General features: G+C 40.0%; 1 protein-coding gene across 1 annotated transcript in view; it reads left to right on the top strand.

The window, feature by feature from the left end:
* Window positions 1-14280, top strand: part of LOC142295213 (tetraspanin-33-like) — a 119639-nt gene extending 105359 nt beyond the window's left edge. The window contains exons 7-8 of the mRNA XM_075338297.1: window positions 1958-2119; window positions 12881-14280. Of these exons, the coding sequence (XP_075194412.1) occupies window positions 1958-2119; window positions 12881-13033 (315 nt within the window). The 3' untranslated portion in view covers window positions 13034-14280. The remainder of the gene's footprint in view (window positions 1-1957; window positions 2120-12880) is intronic.
* The last annotated feature ends 3722 nt before the right edge of the window (window positions 14281-18002 follow it).

Genomic DNA, 18002 nt, shown 5'->3' with positions numbered 1-18002 from the left:
ACATAGTGTATTAAATAGTGTTATATATTACACTATGTAATACACTATGTAAGTGGCAAAAAACAGTTTTAAAAAAAACCCAAAACATACTAAATAATAACATTTAGTATAATGCTTACGGTATATTTAAGTGAAAAATGTATTGTAGTACAATGTGAACATCAGACATTTAATCATTTGTATGATACAATAATCAAGATATTTAGATAAAACATAAAATATATTTATTGGAATACAACTTTAGAACACAAAAAACTAATAAATTGTAAATATGTAATACAATATGTAATATACAGTAGATTACATATATATCTTGTGTGTGCATGTATAATATATATATATATATATATATATATATATATAACAGATATATATATGTAATCTACTGTATAGTACATAGTGTGTTACATATTTACAATTTATTACAATTTTTTATGTTCTAAAGTTGTATTCCAATAAATATATTTTATGTTCTATCTAATTATCTTGATTATTGTATCATAAAAATGATTAAATGTCTGATGTTCCTATTGTACTACAATACATTTTTCACTTAACTATAAGCAATACATGTGGGAGTCAGAGTCGGAGTCGTGGAGTTGGTGCAAGGGAAATTGAGGAGTCGGAGTCGAAGGTTTGGCTTACCAACTCCACGGCCCTGCTGGCAGGCTCCCTTTAAAGAAACCTCCCATTAAATTTTGTATTCACTAAATGTGTGTATGTGCATGTAATGTGTGCTAATCTCCTCACCTACTGCTGCCCTCTCTGGTGTCTAGCACCGGCCCCTTCTTCTCAGTGATGTCTCTGCGCTATAGACTCTCTGGGACACGCTGCTCTGCATATCTCAGAGATGACTTCTTGCCTCGGGGAGGGGGGGGGCATACACAATTCTTGCAGAGGGGCCCTTTGCTCTCAGTGTCCGCCCCTGACCTATTTTAAAGATAGGTCTTCAATACAAAGTATAGGACAGTCCCTTTAAGACTTTATTAACATTAGTCAAATGTTTTGTCAGTGAAATACTCCATGATGTTAAGAGGCAGGGATGCTGACTTTAAAACTACACAATTTTCACCGGCAGCCTTCTTTCTATTCAGCATTACTATGATACAGATACAGATGAATGTGGAAAAATAGACACAAAATACTCTTGTTTGTATAGAACACCCATGGCAGATTAAAATAGATCATACATATAGGGGCGTGAGGGACCGTTCAGCCTCTGTCTTTATCACTAAGGTAGCTACTTGGCCTATACCTATTATTATAATTTGTCCTTTGTTGTGTTTGGTGCTATACATATTAATATTGCTTATCTGCTTCTACAATAATAAGATATGCAATTTGGACATTCGGTTTGAGATACTTTGGCGCCATCTTGTAGACATAATATAGAATACAGCTTGAAATAAATATTGGTATTGCAGTTTTCATTGAGCAATTTTTGCACAAGCACTAGTCACTTTTGGTCTATATACATCCAGTATACACTTGTATTCACTTAATATAATGTTATTTATTTTTTGGATGATATATGGTCTGTGATACGACTTTTTATTTTTTCATATTTTTATATGCACTTTCTACATTATACTGTATTTTAATACCTTACTGATCTGTGAGTATTACCTTATTTATGCTGTGTTGTTTGTCTTGTATGCTGTATAGCCCCCCCCTGTACATTCTCTCTTTTTATGGTTTTCATATTTTTCAATAAAAAGATTTATTTTAATGTTATCTTGTTTTTTGCTCTTATATGTGTGGATCTACTGTATTTTAATCTACCATGGGTGTTATTGATGAGTTTGGGGAGCTTTGAAGTTTAGGGAGGAATTTTTCCCCCTTTATTGAGTATATGACCTATTTTTGTGTGTATTAATTCTTGTTTTTATATGTCTGAGTCAATTCATGGCACAATCGCTAGTTGTAACTGCTTGTCTTTCACATTCTTTTTTTCCAGACTGTTATTAATACAATGTGTGGATTTGAGACGCAGAACATCACGAGTTGGCGTGCAGAGGAGCGTATTTATGTTGATGGTTGCTTGGAGAACATTGTCAGTTGGGGTCAGGGGAACCTTTTGTTTTTGGGATATATTGCACTGGGACTAATCTTACTAGAGGTATACTAGTTTTTCCAAATCTTGTACTTTGCAATATTGTTATCTGTATTTAGGTATATATTTAAGGACTTGTTTGTTGAACAGGAAAAAACAAAACACTGTATCTACCCCAAAATGGTATCAATTAAAACTTCAGCTCAGGGTGCAAAAACAAACCTTTACACGCTCCATCAACCAAAGATTGAAAGCATTATTGGTAGTGAGGGGTAAGCTCGCAGATATCCGGGACAGGCAAGTCTAACCGGATTTAAAATAAAAAATCGGTTCCGGCCTGGAATTGATCCTGGATATCTGGCTGGATGCTGTTCCCCATATAAGTCTATGGGGACTAGAATCCAGTGGTTAGAAAGGTTTGTAGAAGGGAAAGGGGGATGAGAGCAAGCGCTTAATACTTACCGAGTCTCCGGCGCCTCTGTAACTTCTTCCGGGTCGCTTATTAGCCTCATACATATTGACTGCTTCCGCTGCCCACAGGCAGTCCTGGCGTCTGTGATTGGTTGCAGTCAGACGTGCCCCTAGTCTGTGCGACAGTGTCTGACTACTTGCAATCAAAGAACCTTGTCTGCGAGTCACTATTGTGTTATAAAAATAGATAAACAAATTGGCCTAGGGTCAGCCTTTATTATAATACCCAACACAGATAAAGTATATGGCTACAGGCTTCAGCCCCCAGCTGTGTGCTTATCTTGGCTGTGTATCAAAATAAGAGGAAGCAAATGCAGCTTTTTTTAAAAAAAAAATATTTAAAGAAATAATTTTTAAAAGCAGTACTCCCAGTTTTATTATCCAGCCATGATATAGCTGACATCTGGGGGCTGGTATTTTCAGGCTGGGGAGACCCATGGTTATTGGTCCCCTAGCCTTAAAATAGCAGCCTGCAGCCACCAAGAATTTCCACATCCATTAGCTGTGGCAGTCCCGGCACTTTACCAGGCTCTTCCCGCCTGTCCTAGTATGGTGGCTCACAGCTGCCATTAAGCCCTAGATTAGTAATGGGGAGGATCTATGAGACCCCTCATTACTAATCTGTAAGTGAAAAGAAATAAACACAAAACACAGAAAAAAACTTTTATCTAATATATAAAGCTGAGTGTATGTATGTGTGTATGTATGTCTGTATGTATGTCCGCTAAAGGAATCCCGTCGCATTTACAATCACGAAATTTTGCACAGACGCCCCATGTGACTCAGGGAGCGTCGTAGACTATGTTTTGACAAAAAAAATTAACCCTGTGCTTTACAGTTAGTCTCTGAAATCCTGCTGCCATTAAACTGAATGGAGGTGGGAGCTATAGGTTATTAATAGCAACTGTCAGTGGTTGCTATAGGAACAAAATAAACTGTTAATATAAAACGCTTATGCGTGAGGTTATATGATGGTGGAGAGATGGATAGAGAGACAGAAAAAGACAGACAGCCGGGCAAAGAGACAGCCGAGGAAAGAGACAGACGGGCAAAGAGACAGACGGGCAAAGAGACAGCCCTGGAAAGAGAAAGACCTGGAAAGAGAGAGCCCTGGAAAGAGAGAGCCCTGGAAAGAGACAGACGGGGGAAAGAGACAGACGGGGGAAAGAGACAGACGGGGGAAAGAGACAGCCCTGGAAAGAGATAGACGGGGAAAGAGATAGACGGGGAAAGAGACAGATGGGGAAAGAGACAGACCTGGAAAGAGACAGACAGACAGACACACACACATAGAGACAGACACAGAGATAAAGAGAGACACACAGACACAGAGATGGAGATAGATAGATAGGCTGATACAAATACAGACAGAGATAGAAATTGTCAGACAGAAACATAGACACAGACAAACAAGGAAAGAGACAAACAGAGACAGACAGACAGCGACACACAGACAGAGACTGGGAGAGAGACAGAGAGACAGTTACTATCCCGGGCAACGCCCGGGTATTACAGCTAGTTTGAAATAAAATTAAAATTAAACCCCACCCTCTTTCACCAATTTATTAACCCCCAAAACACCCAGCTCCGACATAATCCGCACAAGGTCCCACAAAGATTCCAGCTCTGCTACATCTTAAGGCACAGTGCGTGGCCATAGAACATAACCGCCCACTGTGAGTTTCAGGCAGAGACTGAGCCCCGCGATGAGTGGTGACATCACTCAGATTATTTGCGGTCACAGCTGCAGGTTCCCATGGTCCTTCACCTATGATCGCAGGTAACCTGACCTCAGGTGATCTCAGTAAACTCAGTGACGTCACCTCAGGTGAGGTCACTGAGTTCAGACACCTGCATCTTCTGGCAAAAAAACCCGCTGTTTTCTTGCCAAGAGATGCAGATTTGGTGCTGAAATTTTTACAACAAATTCCTGACCCCAATCTACACTTCCTAGCAAAAAAAACAAACAAAAAAACACATCATTACCGCATTATACCAAATGCGGTTTTGATGCATTTTCTTTTTTTTTTTTTTTGCTAGGAGGTGTAGATTGGGTGCATGAATATGGTGTAAAAATGTCATCACCAAATTTGCATCTCTTGGCCAAAAATGCAAAAAACGGTTTTGATGCTGTTTCAGTGCAGTTTTCTGCCTGGAGGTGTAAATTTGGGGTTGAAAAGTCTCCTGGTAGAAAACCATACCAAAGTGATGTGAAAACTTTTTTTGCATTTTTGGGCCAAGAAATGCAAATTTGGTGATGACATTTTTACACCATATTCCTGCACCCTATCTACACCTCCTGGCAAAAAAAAAAAAATTGCATCACTACCGCATCATACCGTATGCGGTAGTGATACATTTTTTTTGAAAGGAGGTGTATATTGGATGCAGGAATATGGTGTAAAAATTTCATCACCAAATTTGCATTTCTTGGCCCAAAAATGCAATTTGCTGTTGAAATGTCAGACCAAATCTGCATCTCTTGGCAAAAAAACCCAAACCTTGATTTTCTGCCAGGAGATGCAAGTCTGTGAACTCAGTGACCTCACCTAAGGGGAGGACACTGTGCTTACTGAGCTCATCAGAGGTCAGGTTACCTGCGATCACAGGTGGAGGATTTTGGGAATCTCTAGCTGTGACTGCAACTAACTAAGTGATGTCACTGCTCATCGTGTAGCTTAGTCTCTGCCTGAAGCTCCAAGCGGGTGGTCATGCTTTATCGTCATGGGATCTCGTGTAGATTATGTCAGACCTGGGTGTTTTGGGGGTTAATAAAGGGGTGAAAGAGGATTTAATTTTGTCTTTTATTTCAAATAAATGATTGTTTCAGTGTTTGTGTTTATTTTTATCCACTTACAGATTAGTAATGGGAGGAGTCTCATAGATGTCTCCCATTACTAAACTAGGGCTTAGTGGCAGCTGTGGGCTGTTATTAACCCCTTATTACCCTGATTACCACTGCATCAGGATAATCGGGATGAGAGAGGTAAATTTCCAGGATTGTCACATCTAATGGATGTGATAATACAATTTTTAGACTGGGGGCAATAAGCATGGGTCTCCCCAGCCTGAGAATACCAGACCCCAGCTATTGGGCTTTATCAAGGTTGGGTATCAAAATTGGGGGGACCGCACGCTGTTTTTGAAAATTATTTATTTAAATAATTTTAAAAAAAGCCACATGTGTTTCCTCTTATTTGGATACACAGAAAAGATAAGCGCATGGCTGGGAACTGTAGCCTGTAGCCATATGCTTTATCTGTGCTGGATATCATAATACAGAGGAACCCTATGCCAATTTATTTATTTATACCATGATAGTGAACCACAAACAGGGTCCAGGATGGCAAACAGTCAGACACTGTCACACCAGCTGGGGGCGCGTGTAACGGCAAGCAGTGAATGTTTATGGGCTAATAAGCTGCACCGGAGGAAGTGTGAATGGCCTGGAAGCAGTTACAGCCATGCCAGAGACTTGGTAAGTACAGCTCTCGTGCTTTATTTTTACTTTTTTTTTATTTCCCGAGTTGCCAGATCCAGATCATTAGCCAAAGTTCACTGAGAACTCCGGGCCTGGACCCGGCACCTGGATACTTTTGTAACTGCGCGGATGTGTACTGTGTATGAGTCCAGGACCCCCCATCACTAATTATAATTTTCGGTCTCGGAAAATGGTGACTCAAACAGGTGTCTGAATTTTTTTTCTCTCCTTAAATTAAAAAGCAAACGAAAAAAAAACTATGCATATTTGGTGTTCTAGTAACTGTACTGAGCTAGGAAATCATAATTTCAGGTCATTCTTACCATATAGTGAACATGGTAAATTACATAACAAAACAAAAGGAATTATGTAAATTGCACTTTTTCTTTGCAATTTTGTCACACTTCGAATATTTTACCACTTTCCAGTACATCGCATATTAAACTGAATGGTGTTATTCAAAGTTACTACTTATCCTACAAAGAAATAGCTCTCATATGGCTGTTTTGATGGAAAAATAAAAAAGTTATGGCTTTTAGAAGAAGAGGAGGAAAAATGTATCTGCAAAATAGTCGTGTAAGGAAAGGTTTAATGGGTATGTGTTCTCTCCATGAAAACCATGGATAGGACAAGTATATGTTATGAACTTTAAGGCTATGTGTGCACGTTGCATTTTTTCATGTGTTTCCGGAGCGTTTTGAGCTGCAGCGTTTTAATGCAAAATTGCATGCGTTTTGATTTCCAGGCAAAGTGTATGGGAAATAGGGCTTTCTTGTGCGCACGATGCTAAAAACGCAGCGTTTTTGGTGTCAAAAATTTGTCAAAATCTCTGCGTTTGAAGAACCAACATGTCAATTTTTTTTGCCATTTTGGCAGCGTTTAGCTAACATTGAAGTCAATGAGAATTATCAAAACGCATCCTAAAAGAAATTTCTAGCGTTTTTCATGCTTTTTTGATGCTAAACGCATGCTTTTTTATCAAAATCAAAGCATGCGTTTTTTGGCATTATAGTGAGGTCAAGAGGTTTCCATTTGCCCTCACATCCATTCCGACTTTAAAAAATGAGTCAAACAATACTTTACTTTATTTGGAACATAATTATTATATCTCATTAATCATTTTCTGTAAATTATCATTATAGTGTTTGATTTAAAGGTTATTTATTTTTTTCCTGTTTGAATGTTCAAACTTTATTTAGTTGTGTATTTGTATTGAAAACGCATCTCAATTTAGGCAATGAAAATGCATGTAAAACGCGTTCAAAACGCGGCAAAAACGCTATAAATACAATTATGTATTTCCTGCGTTTATGTGGTCAAAGCCAAATTTGACAATGACAAATTCTGCCAGAAGATGGGTTCATTTCTGCAAGTTACTAAACGCAATGTGCGCACATGGCCTAACACTCTCATACATTGGTAACGGAAAAGAGGAAGACCTACTACAGGGAAATGCCTAATCCAAACCCATCTGGTCCCTGCAAAGACTAGAAAGACCCTAGCCAAACAATTCAAAATATCATCTCAGACCTAACTCTCTAAAAGGCCATCGAGAGGTTTCATGTACCTCCTGAAGGACCAGAGGGGAGGCCACAGCACCCTGCCAACAAAGGGAGAGGAAGGAGTGCAGGAAGATACATAAACCCAGAGTCAGAAAATGAAAACACATTCATATAAGGTAGAGAGGGAAAGCTAAAGAGAGCTACAAATGAGCAGATCAAATAAAATCGCTTAGAAGCCTTAAAGAGATGAAACGAAAAGGTGCTTGGAAGGAAAACAAACTGGCCCAACTGCACGGACCCATAGCACAGACGTTTCATCGAAGTTTGTGTTACTATTCGGGTTCAGCCACCTGCATAATGATAGAAATTAAAAAAAAGGAAAAAGAAAGAAAATAAGGAATAAAGCAAGACCATTATACTTACCGACCTCTCCCGCGACTATAATGCTACTTCTGGGTCTGATCATTAACTCTCATACATATTCACTAATTACCATGATTAGAAAAGGAACAATGACATCCAGCGAGCCAAAATGTGAAAATACTTTATTGTAAAGAATAGTAAAAACAAAATTTCAAAACATAGAGACGTATATTACACAAATTTGCAAACACCTGAAAATGCAGCAACTAGCAGACTTGAAAAAATACAATGCCCAATATAAATTGCTGCAAAAATAATTATAGATGGAATAGTTAAAAAAAATGTATGTCTCTATGTTTTGAGACTATAGGCATTTTTACCATGTCGGCAGGTTTATTGTCTGGACTACTAAATGCACATTTATACTACGGGTTATGTTTTTATGCTATTCTATTATATTTGGAGATCTTTTCACCTGTTTCAGACGAGTTATAATCTGGTAGCCCGGAGAACAGGTGCCGTCTCTGTGTCAGGTTCTTGCTGCTTTGTTGCAGTGTTTCTTTCATTGAGAGTGGTTTCTCCTCTAATTCAGTAACATTTTTTCACTATCCGTTGGCTCGCTGGATGTCGTTGTTCCTTTTCTATTTTGTGGTGGCATGGACTCCTGCCCTTTAGTCCGATGCTGAGCATATAACAGAATAAGCAGCATACAAGGTGCAATCATACGAGTGGTAAGATGGCTACCCCTGCATTTTTCTAATTCCCATGATTAGTTGCAATCAGAACGTGCCCTCACCCTGTGTAACAGCGTATGTGATTGATTGGAATTACAGACGCTGTCAGTGTCCCTATAGGGGTGTAAAAATAAATAAATAAAAATTTTCATATGGTCCCTCCATATTGGGATACCCAGTGCAGATAAAGCATATGGCTACAGGCTACAGTCCCCAGCCATGTTCTTATCTTGGCTGTGTATCAAAGTAATATAGACTCTATGTGGCTTTTTTTTAAATTATTTAAACAAATAATTTAAAAAAACTGGCGTGTGGTCCCCCCAATTTTGATATTCAGCCATGATAAAGCCAACAACTGGTAGTTGGTATTCTCAGCATGGGGAGGACCATGGTTATTGGGCCCCCCAAGCTAAAAAATATCAGCTCGAAGCCGACAATAATTAGATGCAACAATTCCGGCACTTCACCCGACTCATCCTGATTGACTTGGTGCGGTGGTAATTGGGGTAACATAGAGGGCTAATAACAGCTCACAGCTGCCACTAAGTCCTAGATTAGTATTGAGTAGGGGTCTATGAGTTCCCCTATTACTAATTCTGTAAGTAAAAAGAAATAAACACAAACACTGAAAAAATCCTTTATTTGAAATAAAAGATAAAAACCCCACTCTCTTTCTTCAATTTATTTAAACACCAAATACCTAGCTTCAACAAAATCTACACGAGGTCCCACGATGATCCCAGCTCTGCTATATACTGAATTTGCAGCACGTGGGCACATTACAGAACAAGACAGCTTGCTACAGACACTGACTGAGCCACAGCTGTGAATGATGACATCACTGACTTTACCTGCGTTCATTGCTGGGGGTTCCAACGGTCTCCCAATTGTAACCGCAGTTAAACTCACCTCATATTTTTAGCCTGGGGGGCCCAATAACCATGGATCTCACCAGCCTGAGAATACCAGCTCCCAGCTGTTGGCTTTATTATGGCTCGGTATCAAAATTAGGGAGGGGACCGCACACCTTTTTTATTTAAATCATTTTAAAAGAAGCCGCATAAGATCCCTCTTATTTTTCCGGGTATCACAATATGCTGGAAACCTATGCCAATTTATGCATTTTTATATCTTTATAGGGACGCAGACAGCGTTAGTGATTCCAACCAATCACAGATGCTGTCACACAGGGTGGGGGCATGGTGTGACTGCAAACAATCACAGATGTCGGGACTGATGGTGGGCTAGGGAAGCAGTGAATATGTATGAGAGTTAATGATCAGAACCGGGAAGCAATGTCACAACCTTGCAGAAGACTCGGTAAGTATAACTGTCCTGCTCTGCAGCCCCCCTAGCTCTTTCTATCACCATATTACAGCCAATGTTCCAGTCCCCATAGACTTATATGGGGTATGGCGTCCAAGGGAGATGTTTGGGTTCAAGTCTGGTCCCGAACCGGACTTTTTTTTAAAGCCTGCTGAACCCAAACGTCTGCAGGTTCACCTATCTCTATCCAAAACATAAGTTCACCTAGAGATATAACTAGCAAGAAAGTGCAGTGAAAGATGAACATAGACTGTCATAGGGTAGACCAAAATGGGAAAATAAGAAACATCTGCAGAGGAGGGAATCAAGAAGGGAGAACAATGAAAATTGGAATCAACAGCATGGATACATGGAGATAAAGGCAATAGCTCAAGAGACAAAGGAACTCACCATGCAACAACAGGTCACCAGATCAAATCCCCAAACCGACCCATGACAGTATGTGAGTCATGGACGTCTGCCTGAGGTTTAAAGTGTTATTCCCATCTCCAAGATCCTATCCTAATATGTAGTAGGTATAATAATAATATTAGCAGATATCTCCAATTAGAAATGTAGTACAGTTCTTTTATTGAATATGTTGCTTACCCCTTCTTCAGGGCATTGCAGGACCTTAGGTATTCATGGTTATGACGACTAGCAACTAACTAACTGATTGTGACTGAATGCGTAGTTGTAACCATGGATACATAAGGTCCTTCAATGCCCTGAACATGAGGTAAGAAATACAGTTAATCAGAAGAACTATACTTCATATCTAATTATAAGTATTTGCTATTATTATTATTATTATTACACCTACTACATATTGGGTTAGGATCTTGGAGATCGGAATACCCCATTAAAGCTTATACTGGTGACAATATTCTGTGTGTATGGTGCCACAGAAGTAAGCTACTACACTGGAGATTAAAATTAGAGAACAATGTATGATCACCTAGTTTTTTCAGAAATAATGTCATCTACATTGATCAACATTTGAAGGTTTTTTTGTAAGGGTACACCATGCCACTAAAAGAGTGTTTTACAAAAGATCCAAAGTTTATTAATATTAAACCTTTATTTTGCCCAAAACGTGATGATCATAATTAGAGAACAGCAATGACTGTAGCACAGAGAAAGATAAGTACATTTTCTGAAGGTAACAACAGTCACCAATCAGTAGGACGTGTACAGGCCTTTGGTTAGAATGACTTAAGCACATCTGCGGCCACAGGACAGCACTAGTCTCTCACACTGCTCTGGTGTGATTTTGGTCCACTCTTCTTCCAGTCTCTTCCACTTTGTCACCAAGGATTTTTCAGAAGTGTTATATTGGGTTTAGATCAGGACTCTGGGCTGGCAATTTCATTGTTTCAATGTTTTCTGTTTCAAGGAACTGCTTTACTCGTTTTGCTGTGTGACATGGGGCTTTGTCCTGAATGAAAATTGCTGGCTGATTGAGTGTTGAATGCAAGTAATGAACCAAGTGTTGTTGAAGAAGGTTCTGATACACACTTGTATTCACTCTGCTATGTAACTGTATGAGAGGTCCAACTCCTGCTGCAGAAAACATTCCCCAAACCAAGAGATTTCCTCCACCACCTTTCAAAACTTCTGAACACACTTTGGGTTCAGTCTTCCCCCAGTTTCTCTACTACCATAATGTTTTCTATGAGACCCAAATAAATCAAACTTGCTTTCATCACTAAAATGAACTGTGCACCATGTCTTTTCTGTCCACACAACATGCTCCTCACCAAAGGTGAGTCTAGCCTTTTTATTCTTTCTGCTAATGAGAGGTTTGGTCACTGCAGAGTGGGCTTTCAGTCCAAATGCTCTTAAACATCGTGACACTGTATGACGTGACAGATCCTTACCTTTTTCATTGCTGAACTGACAAGCAATTCCAGCTTCAGTGTTGAAACAATTACCCATGGAGATTCTCTGCATTAGCCTGAACTCTCGGAACTACGCACCAACGGGGTACAGGACCCTAGGACAGGAAAGAGCTTTAAGTCGACCTGTTAACACCTGCACAGCAAAGGGGACCATCAAGGACCTTGCTGACCCTAAAGAATCCGAATACTAGTCAGTAGCAAAGAGAGAGTCAGGGACAGGACCAGAGACTCCAACCCCACAGGGTTCACACTACCGTCAGGTGGACAGAGGTGGACAAACCACAAACCGGGGACCCCCAGTGTTCCATACCATGGGGATCCACTTACCAGAGACAAGTGCAGGGGAAGAAGGTACTAGAGAACCAGACTGGCACTGAGACTAAGGGGACCTGGAGGCGAAACCAGCCAGCCTTGGGCAACCAGTTAATACCTGAAAAGTGAGTAAACCAGTTGCACTGAATACCTGTCTGGACTCCTTCTTCCGACGTCCACCGCACCATACACCTGTTGGGGTAATACCCTAGCTGCGGAGGGCCCAAATTATCAGAGCTGCACATTCCATCAGCCCCAGCAAAACCTGCAGCGGCAGCTCCCTACACTTAGGCACATCACCACAAGTGGCGTCACAAATAACTTTATTCACAAATCCCCTATAAATATCCCCCATTACAAAAAGGTCCCAGGGCACGGAACTGGATAACGGCCACCACCGTGACATTCCCAATAGAGACACTGCCCGGAACCGAGTACCCCATATCCCTGGGTGCTACATAATCACATAGGACTACACAATGACCATAACATTTAGGAAACTGTCTGTTCTCTAATTTTGATCTCCAGTGTACAGGTGACTAGTTTGGTTTAGTGTGCCATAATTTCTTTCTATTGTAGGTTGTATGAAATTGGAGGCATATAGAAATAAAGTAGTTCCTAATAGCCGGTTGTCATTCTATTAAGGCCTCTGATATTGTATAGAGTCATAAATTGGCAATGTACATAAGCACACATATAAAAAAGAAAATATTATTTGTGTTTAGTTTTATCTAACATTTGTATTACTTTCTTTTCAGATTGTTGTTATCTGTTTATCTGTAGTCTTGATTTATCAAATAACTTCCATAATGGAAAGAAGAAAAAGCACTGCTATAGTAAGAACCAGATCTGAAGCAGAAGAAGACATAGTTCCACATATGGAGCAAATGCATGTTGAAGACAGTCAGTAAATTCAGAAGTATTGACCCACTGCAATTTGCACTTTATAAACCAAAGATGTGAGAATATATCCCTTTTATGACATTGGTTCATAACCAATCATTTTGTGTACTTACCATTGATTATTCTCAGCTTATATACTGTATTCTAGAATTGTATTCACTATTTTATCCCATTTACAAAAACCTATTTAATTTAAAAGGCACCTGTCACATGGTTTTCATCCCATTAGACATGATTTACATCCCACTCTTTGAGACTATTCATGGGCACGGCAATGACGAGATGGCCAGTTGGTAGGCGTGTATACAGCATGCACATGAATATATATTAATTTTTTAAAATATTCAGTATCAAACAGTTTATAGTGTATAAAAACATATCTGTGAAGCTATTAAATAGTTATTTCTAAAATGGTAAGGATGGGAGATAATTTCTTGATCACTACCGGTCTGACTGTTGTGAACCCCATTGATCCTGAGAACGTGTCTCTGGAACTTGAGAACCAGTCACTGCAGAAACCTGTATCGAATTGACCATAGATGCCTATGTTCAATTTCAATGCCATTCAATGTCAATGCTATTGCTATAGAAACACCCTTTAATGAGCCGAATAACATGTTGGTGGCAGTTTAGTAGAAGAAAACCAAGACAGTTCCCCATGGGAGCAAGCACAAGAGATATTGAAGCTCACCATAACTGATGACTCCTCTCTTCTTCTCTCCATTGTTCTGTTTTATTTTGTGAAGTGCAGCTGTTGAGTAAAGAATACTTTGAATGGAAATTTGTAAAATATTATTGAAGATTTACAAACTGCAAATGTTGCTTAAAATATTTATAGTTATGACACTTGTTTCTATACTATGAATTTGCTACAAGTATGAACATTTTTCTTGTTTTCACATTACAAATTGAAAAAAAATGTAAAGAAGTTTTCTAAGATGTGAATAATATAAAATTGTTTCTACTATATGAATGATACCTCCTGACAAAGCATAAGTCAAACATTTGATATAACAGGAATAATTCCCTTTTTCATGGCTGTTTATTTATGTAAACGCTTGTTAATTTTACCACTTAGTTTGTGATGATGGTCATACACATATCATTTTTGTAATAACTTCATTCTTTCATCACAGGATGTATAATATATTAAAGATGCTTCAGTATAATTTTTTTTATAGATGCCTCTATTTTTATATAATTTTGAAGCAAAATTCAGGATGCTATGGATAATTAAATTTTAATATCTTTTCCATTTTATGCTTATTGGTGTTTTTATTTTGTGCCAATGTTTCATAATCTTAAATAATAATTCTGGGAATATTCATTTTTTTAAGTCATGTGTTAACCCCATAAATCTCACTAAACTCAGGCCTAATCTGAGACAGCCTTGCAAACATTTTGTGTGGTTTTTGGTGCCAGGCCCTGTGCACACACTGCGAATTTGCCGCGGATTTGCTGCAGAAAATGTGTCTAACATTTCTGCAGTCATTCCCCAGCAAATCCTATGGGTCTGAAAAAATGCTGTACGCACACTGTGTTTTTTTTTATACCTGCGGATTTACCCGCGGATTTTCTGCTGTGGAATTAATGAGCATATCACTTCTTTTCCGCAGGTACCTGCGTTTTTTTCCATAGATAATGGTAAAAACCCCGGGGACCAATTTGCGGAAAATCCGCGGTAAATCCGCGGCAAACCGCAGCAAAACCGTGGCAAATCGCGAGAAAAATGTAGGTATGGTTTTACCACGGTTTTTATCGTGGGTGCGGGATTCTTTCAGAGGGTCCGGTTTTTTTCTAGTGCGCACATAGCTTGAGCCTGTTTTGGATTTGCACCAAATTCTTCTTTATATTTGTGCCTTTTCCAAAGTCTATTATTCGTGTCAGGCCATGTGCGCACTAGAAAGTGCCTTTTTCTTAAGAAAAAACCCTCTGAACGAATCCCGCACCTGCCGTAAAAACCGCGGTAAAACCGCACCGTGGTTTTGCCGCGGATTTACCGCAAATTGGTCCCCGAGGTTTTTACCATTATCTATGGCGAAAACCGCAGGTACCTGCAGAACAGAAGTGACATACTCATTAATTCTGCAGCGGAAAATCCGCGGGTAAATCCGTGGGTATAAAAAAAGCAGTGTGCGCACAGCATTTTTTCAAACCCATAGGATTTGCTGGGGAATGAGTGCAGCAATGTTAGACACATTTTCACAGCAATTCCATGGCAAATCCGCGGTAAATCCGCCGTAAATCTGCAGCGTGCGCACAGGGCCTTAACCTGTTATTTTTAATATTCGCCATTGTGGGAATGGTTATTTTTCAGATCATTGCAGCTGATTCATCAATTGTGCTTTTATAAACAGTCACAACATCTTTGTGCAATGTACTCCTAATTTCACAATTTTCAAAGTTTTAATTTCTATGCCCTTAAACCAGATCGTTATATCACACAAAATCATTATATAAATAACATATGCTACATATCGACTTTATATCAGCATAATTTTTGAAACATATTTTTTTTTGTTAGGTAGTTAAAAGAGTTAAAAGTTTATCATTAATTTCTCATTATTCCAACAAAATATACAAAAACAATTTTTTTTAGGGACCAGATCACATTTGAAGTGAAGAAAATGCCCAAAAGTGACACAATTTTAAAAACAGCACCCCTCAAAGTGCTAAAAACCACATTCAATAAATGTGTTAACCCTTTAAGACAACAAAAATATTGCTTTATCCCCAAATATAGCATTGTCACAAGGGTAACTGTCATGTTGGTGACTTATGCAGCTGGTAAGTGCTGCCCTACTCTCTGCAGGCATTGCTCTCAGCCTCTCGCAGTGTCAGATCGTTGTATTCTCTACCTGTCCTGCCTGCCATGACTCCGGTTTGTCTCACCCTGTCTCTCACTTTCTCCCTGTGCAATTACCCAAACGGCTCACCATCAGAGGCTCTAGTGAATACCAGGTAGTTGTTTAGTTACGCCCCTCCAGGATAAGCCTGGCAAGTAGCACAGGGGGTCCTCACCCACCGTTGTCTCAGTAAGATCAGTCAATGGACCCAGTTGACAAATCAGGACCCAAGGACCCCAAGTCTGATGTTCAAATTTTGAATAAGGAGGCCTGCATTCTTAAAAAAAGTCTTTCTATGTGCTACCCAATTCTGTTAAATGTGTTCTTTTTTGTCTTCCTTGGTTGAGTTTACACGCTCAGATAAATAAATGGTTCACCGGTCAGGTGCTTCAGTAGGAACCTTTGTGCACTACCAACTGCCTTACTAAGGCCTTGCATGAGTCCCGACCTACCCTGCCTTTGAATTTTCTGCCTTTACTCCCTGATTGCTGTGCTTATGCTGATGACTTTTGAAAAAGGGCAAAAGTCTTGCCACCCCATAGACCTTGCGATTGTCACATTGACCTCCTCTCTGGTGCTTCTCCTCCTGTGGTATTGTTGAATCACTTATCTCTGCCTGAAACTTGTTCCATGTCGAGGACCATCTAAGAAAACCTAGCCAAGGGTGCCTTCCCGAGGAATGTTGAAGCGGCTCCTTTCTTGTTAAGGACGTTACTATGGGTAACACTTTTGTCCTTTAAGGATAGGAGAAGGGAAAATTCTATACTGGAAATATGGATTCAAGATAGCCATGTAGGCTCATGCAAGTTTACTGAGTTGATTGCTTGCCGCATCTAGTTACCCTTGCTGGTCAAAGATGTTTGGGAATTTGAATCCTTTTGTCGTCTGTTCCCCAGAGACAAGTCTACAAGGAACAAGTCACGAACATCTGCACTCCCACCATTCTTGAGGGATGTCTTTGTTGGCCTGGCCACAGAAGGTGGGTATGATGAAGGGGAACTGTCATGTCGGTGACTTACAAGGTTGTTAAGGGTGCCCCTACTCATTGCATGCACTCTATGCTCCTCCCAATGTCTTAGCATTTTGTGAGCTGCCCCTTGCAACTCATCCAGCAGTTACATCATCCTGTTGCTGGAAAATCTCCACCTGGCTATAGTGAGGCGTGGCCAGAATGTCTTCTGCAAGTGTTTCTGCTCTGGCATATCCCTTGGTATTATAATGATCAGACTCTGAAAAAAATGCCATGTATACAGCTATAGAAAACGACCAACTCCAGATTGCAATATATCCTAAAAAGAACTATGGAGTAACAGGTCCAAAAATCAACATAATTTCAAATATTGCAAAAGTTTATTATTCAAAACCACAACATAGAAGACAATACAAGATAAAAACAGAGGTGCTAAAGTGCAAGGTGAAGCAGTAAGTGCATCACAACACTCCCCTACGCACGACATAGTAGGACAAAGGCAAAAGTGACATAATAAGTAAGATACAGCAAATATTATATCTCACTCTGCACATCAAACAACAACATGTATACTGTGTAGGTGATCCTATGATATACGTTGGCTGCACCATGTGATCACCAGATCCATGTATCTAAAACCAACACCAAAATAACACCATATACAGACATCAGTAGTATTAGCTATAGAGTATCAAGTGTAAGGCGGGCTTTGCACATTGCGACATCGCAAGCCGATGCTGCGATGTCGCATGCGATAGTCCCCGCCCCCGTCGCAGGTACGATATCTTGTGATAGCTGGCGTAGCGAAAATTATCACTACGCCAGCTTCACATGCACTTACCTGCCCTGCGACCGTCGCTCTGGCCGGCGACCCGCCTCCTTCCTAAGGGGGCGGGTCGTGCGGCGTCATAGCGACGTCACACGGCAGGCGGCCAATAGCGGCGGAGATGAGCGGGATGTAAACATCCCGCCCACCTCCTTCCTTCCGCATAGCCGCCGGCGGCAGGTAAAATGATGTTCCTCGCTCCTGCGGCGTTATACACAGCGATGTGTGCTGCCGCAGGAGCAAGGAACAGCATCGTACCTGTCGCGGCAGCATAATTATGAAAAAGTCAGAGCCTGCAACGATGATACGATAACGACGCTTTTGTGCTCGTTAAT

This window comes from Anomaloglossus baeobatrachus, chromosome 1 (assembly GCF_048569485.1).
Source record: "Anomaloglossus baeobatrachus isolate aAnoBae1 chromosome 1, aAnoBae1.hap1, whole genome shotgun sequence".
In the NCBI taxonomy this organism is placed as follows: Eukaryota; Metazoa; Chordata; class Amphibia; order Anura; family Aromobatidae; genus Anomaloglossus; species Anomaloglossus baeobatrachus.
The sequence above is the reverse complement of the archived record's forward strand: the minus strand, read 5'-3'. Positions and strand labels throughout refer to the sequence as shown.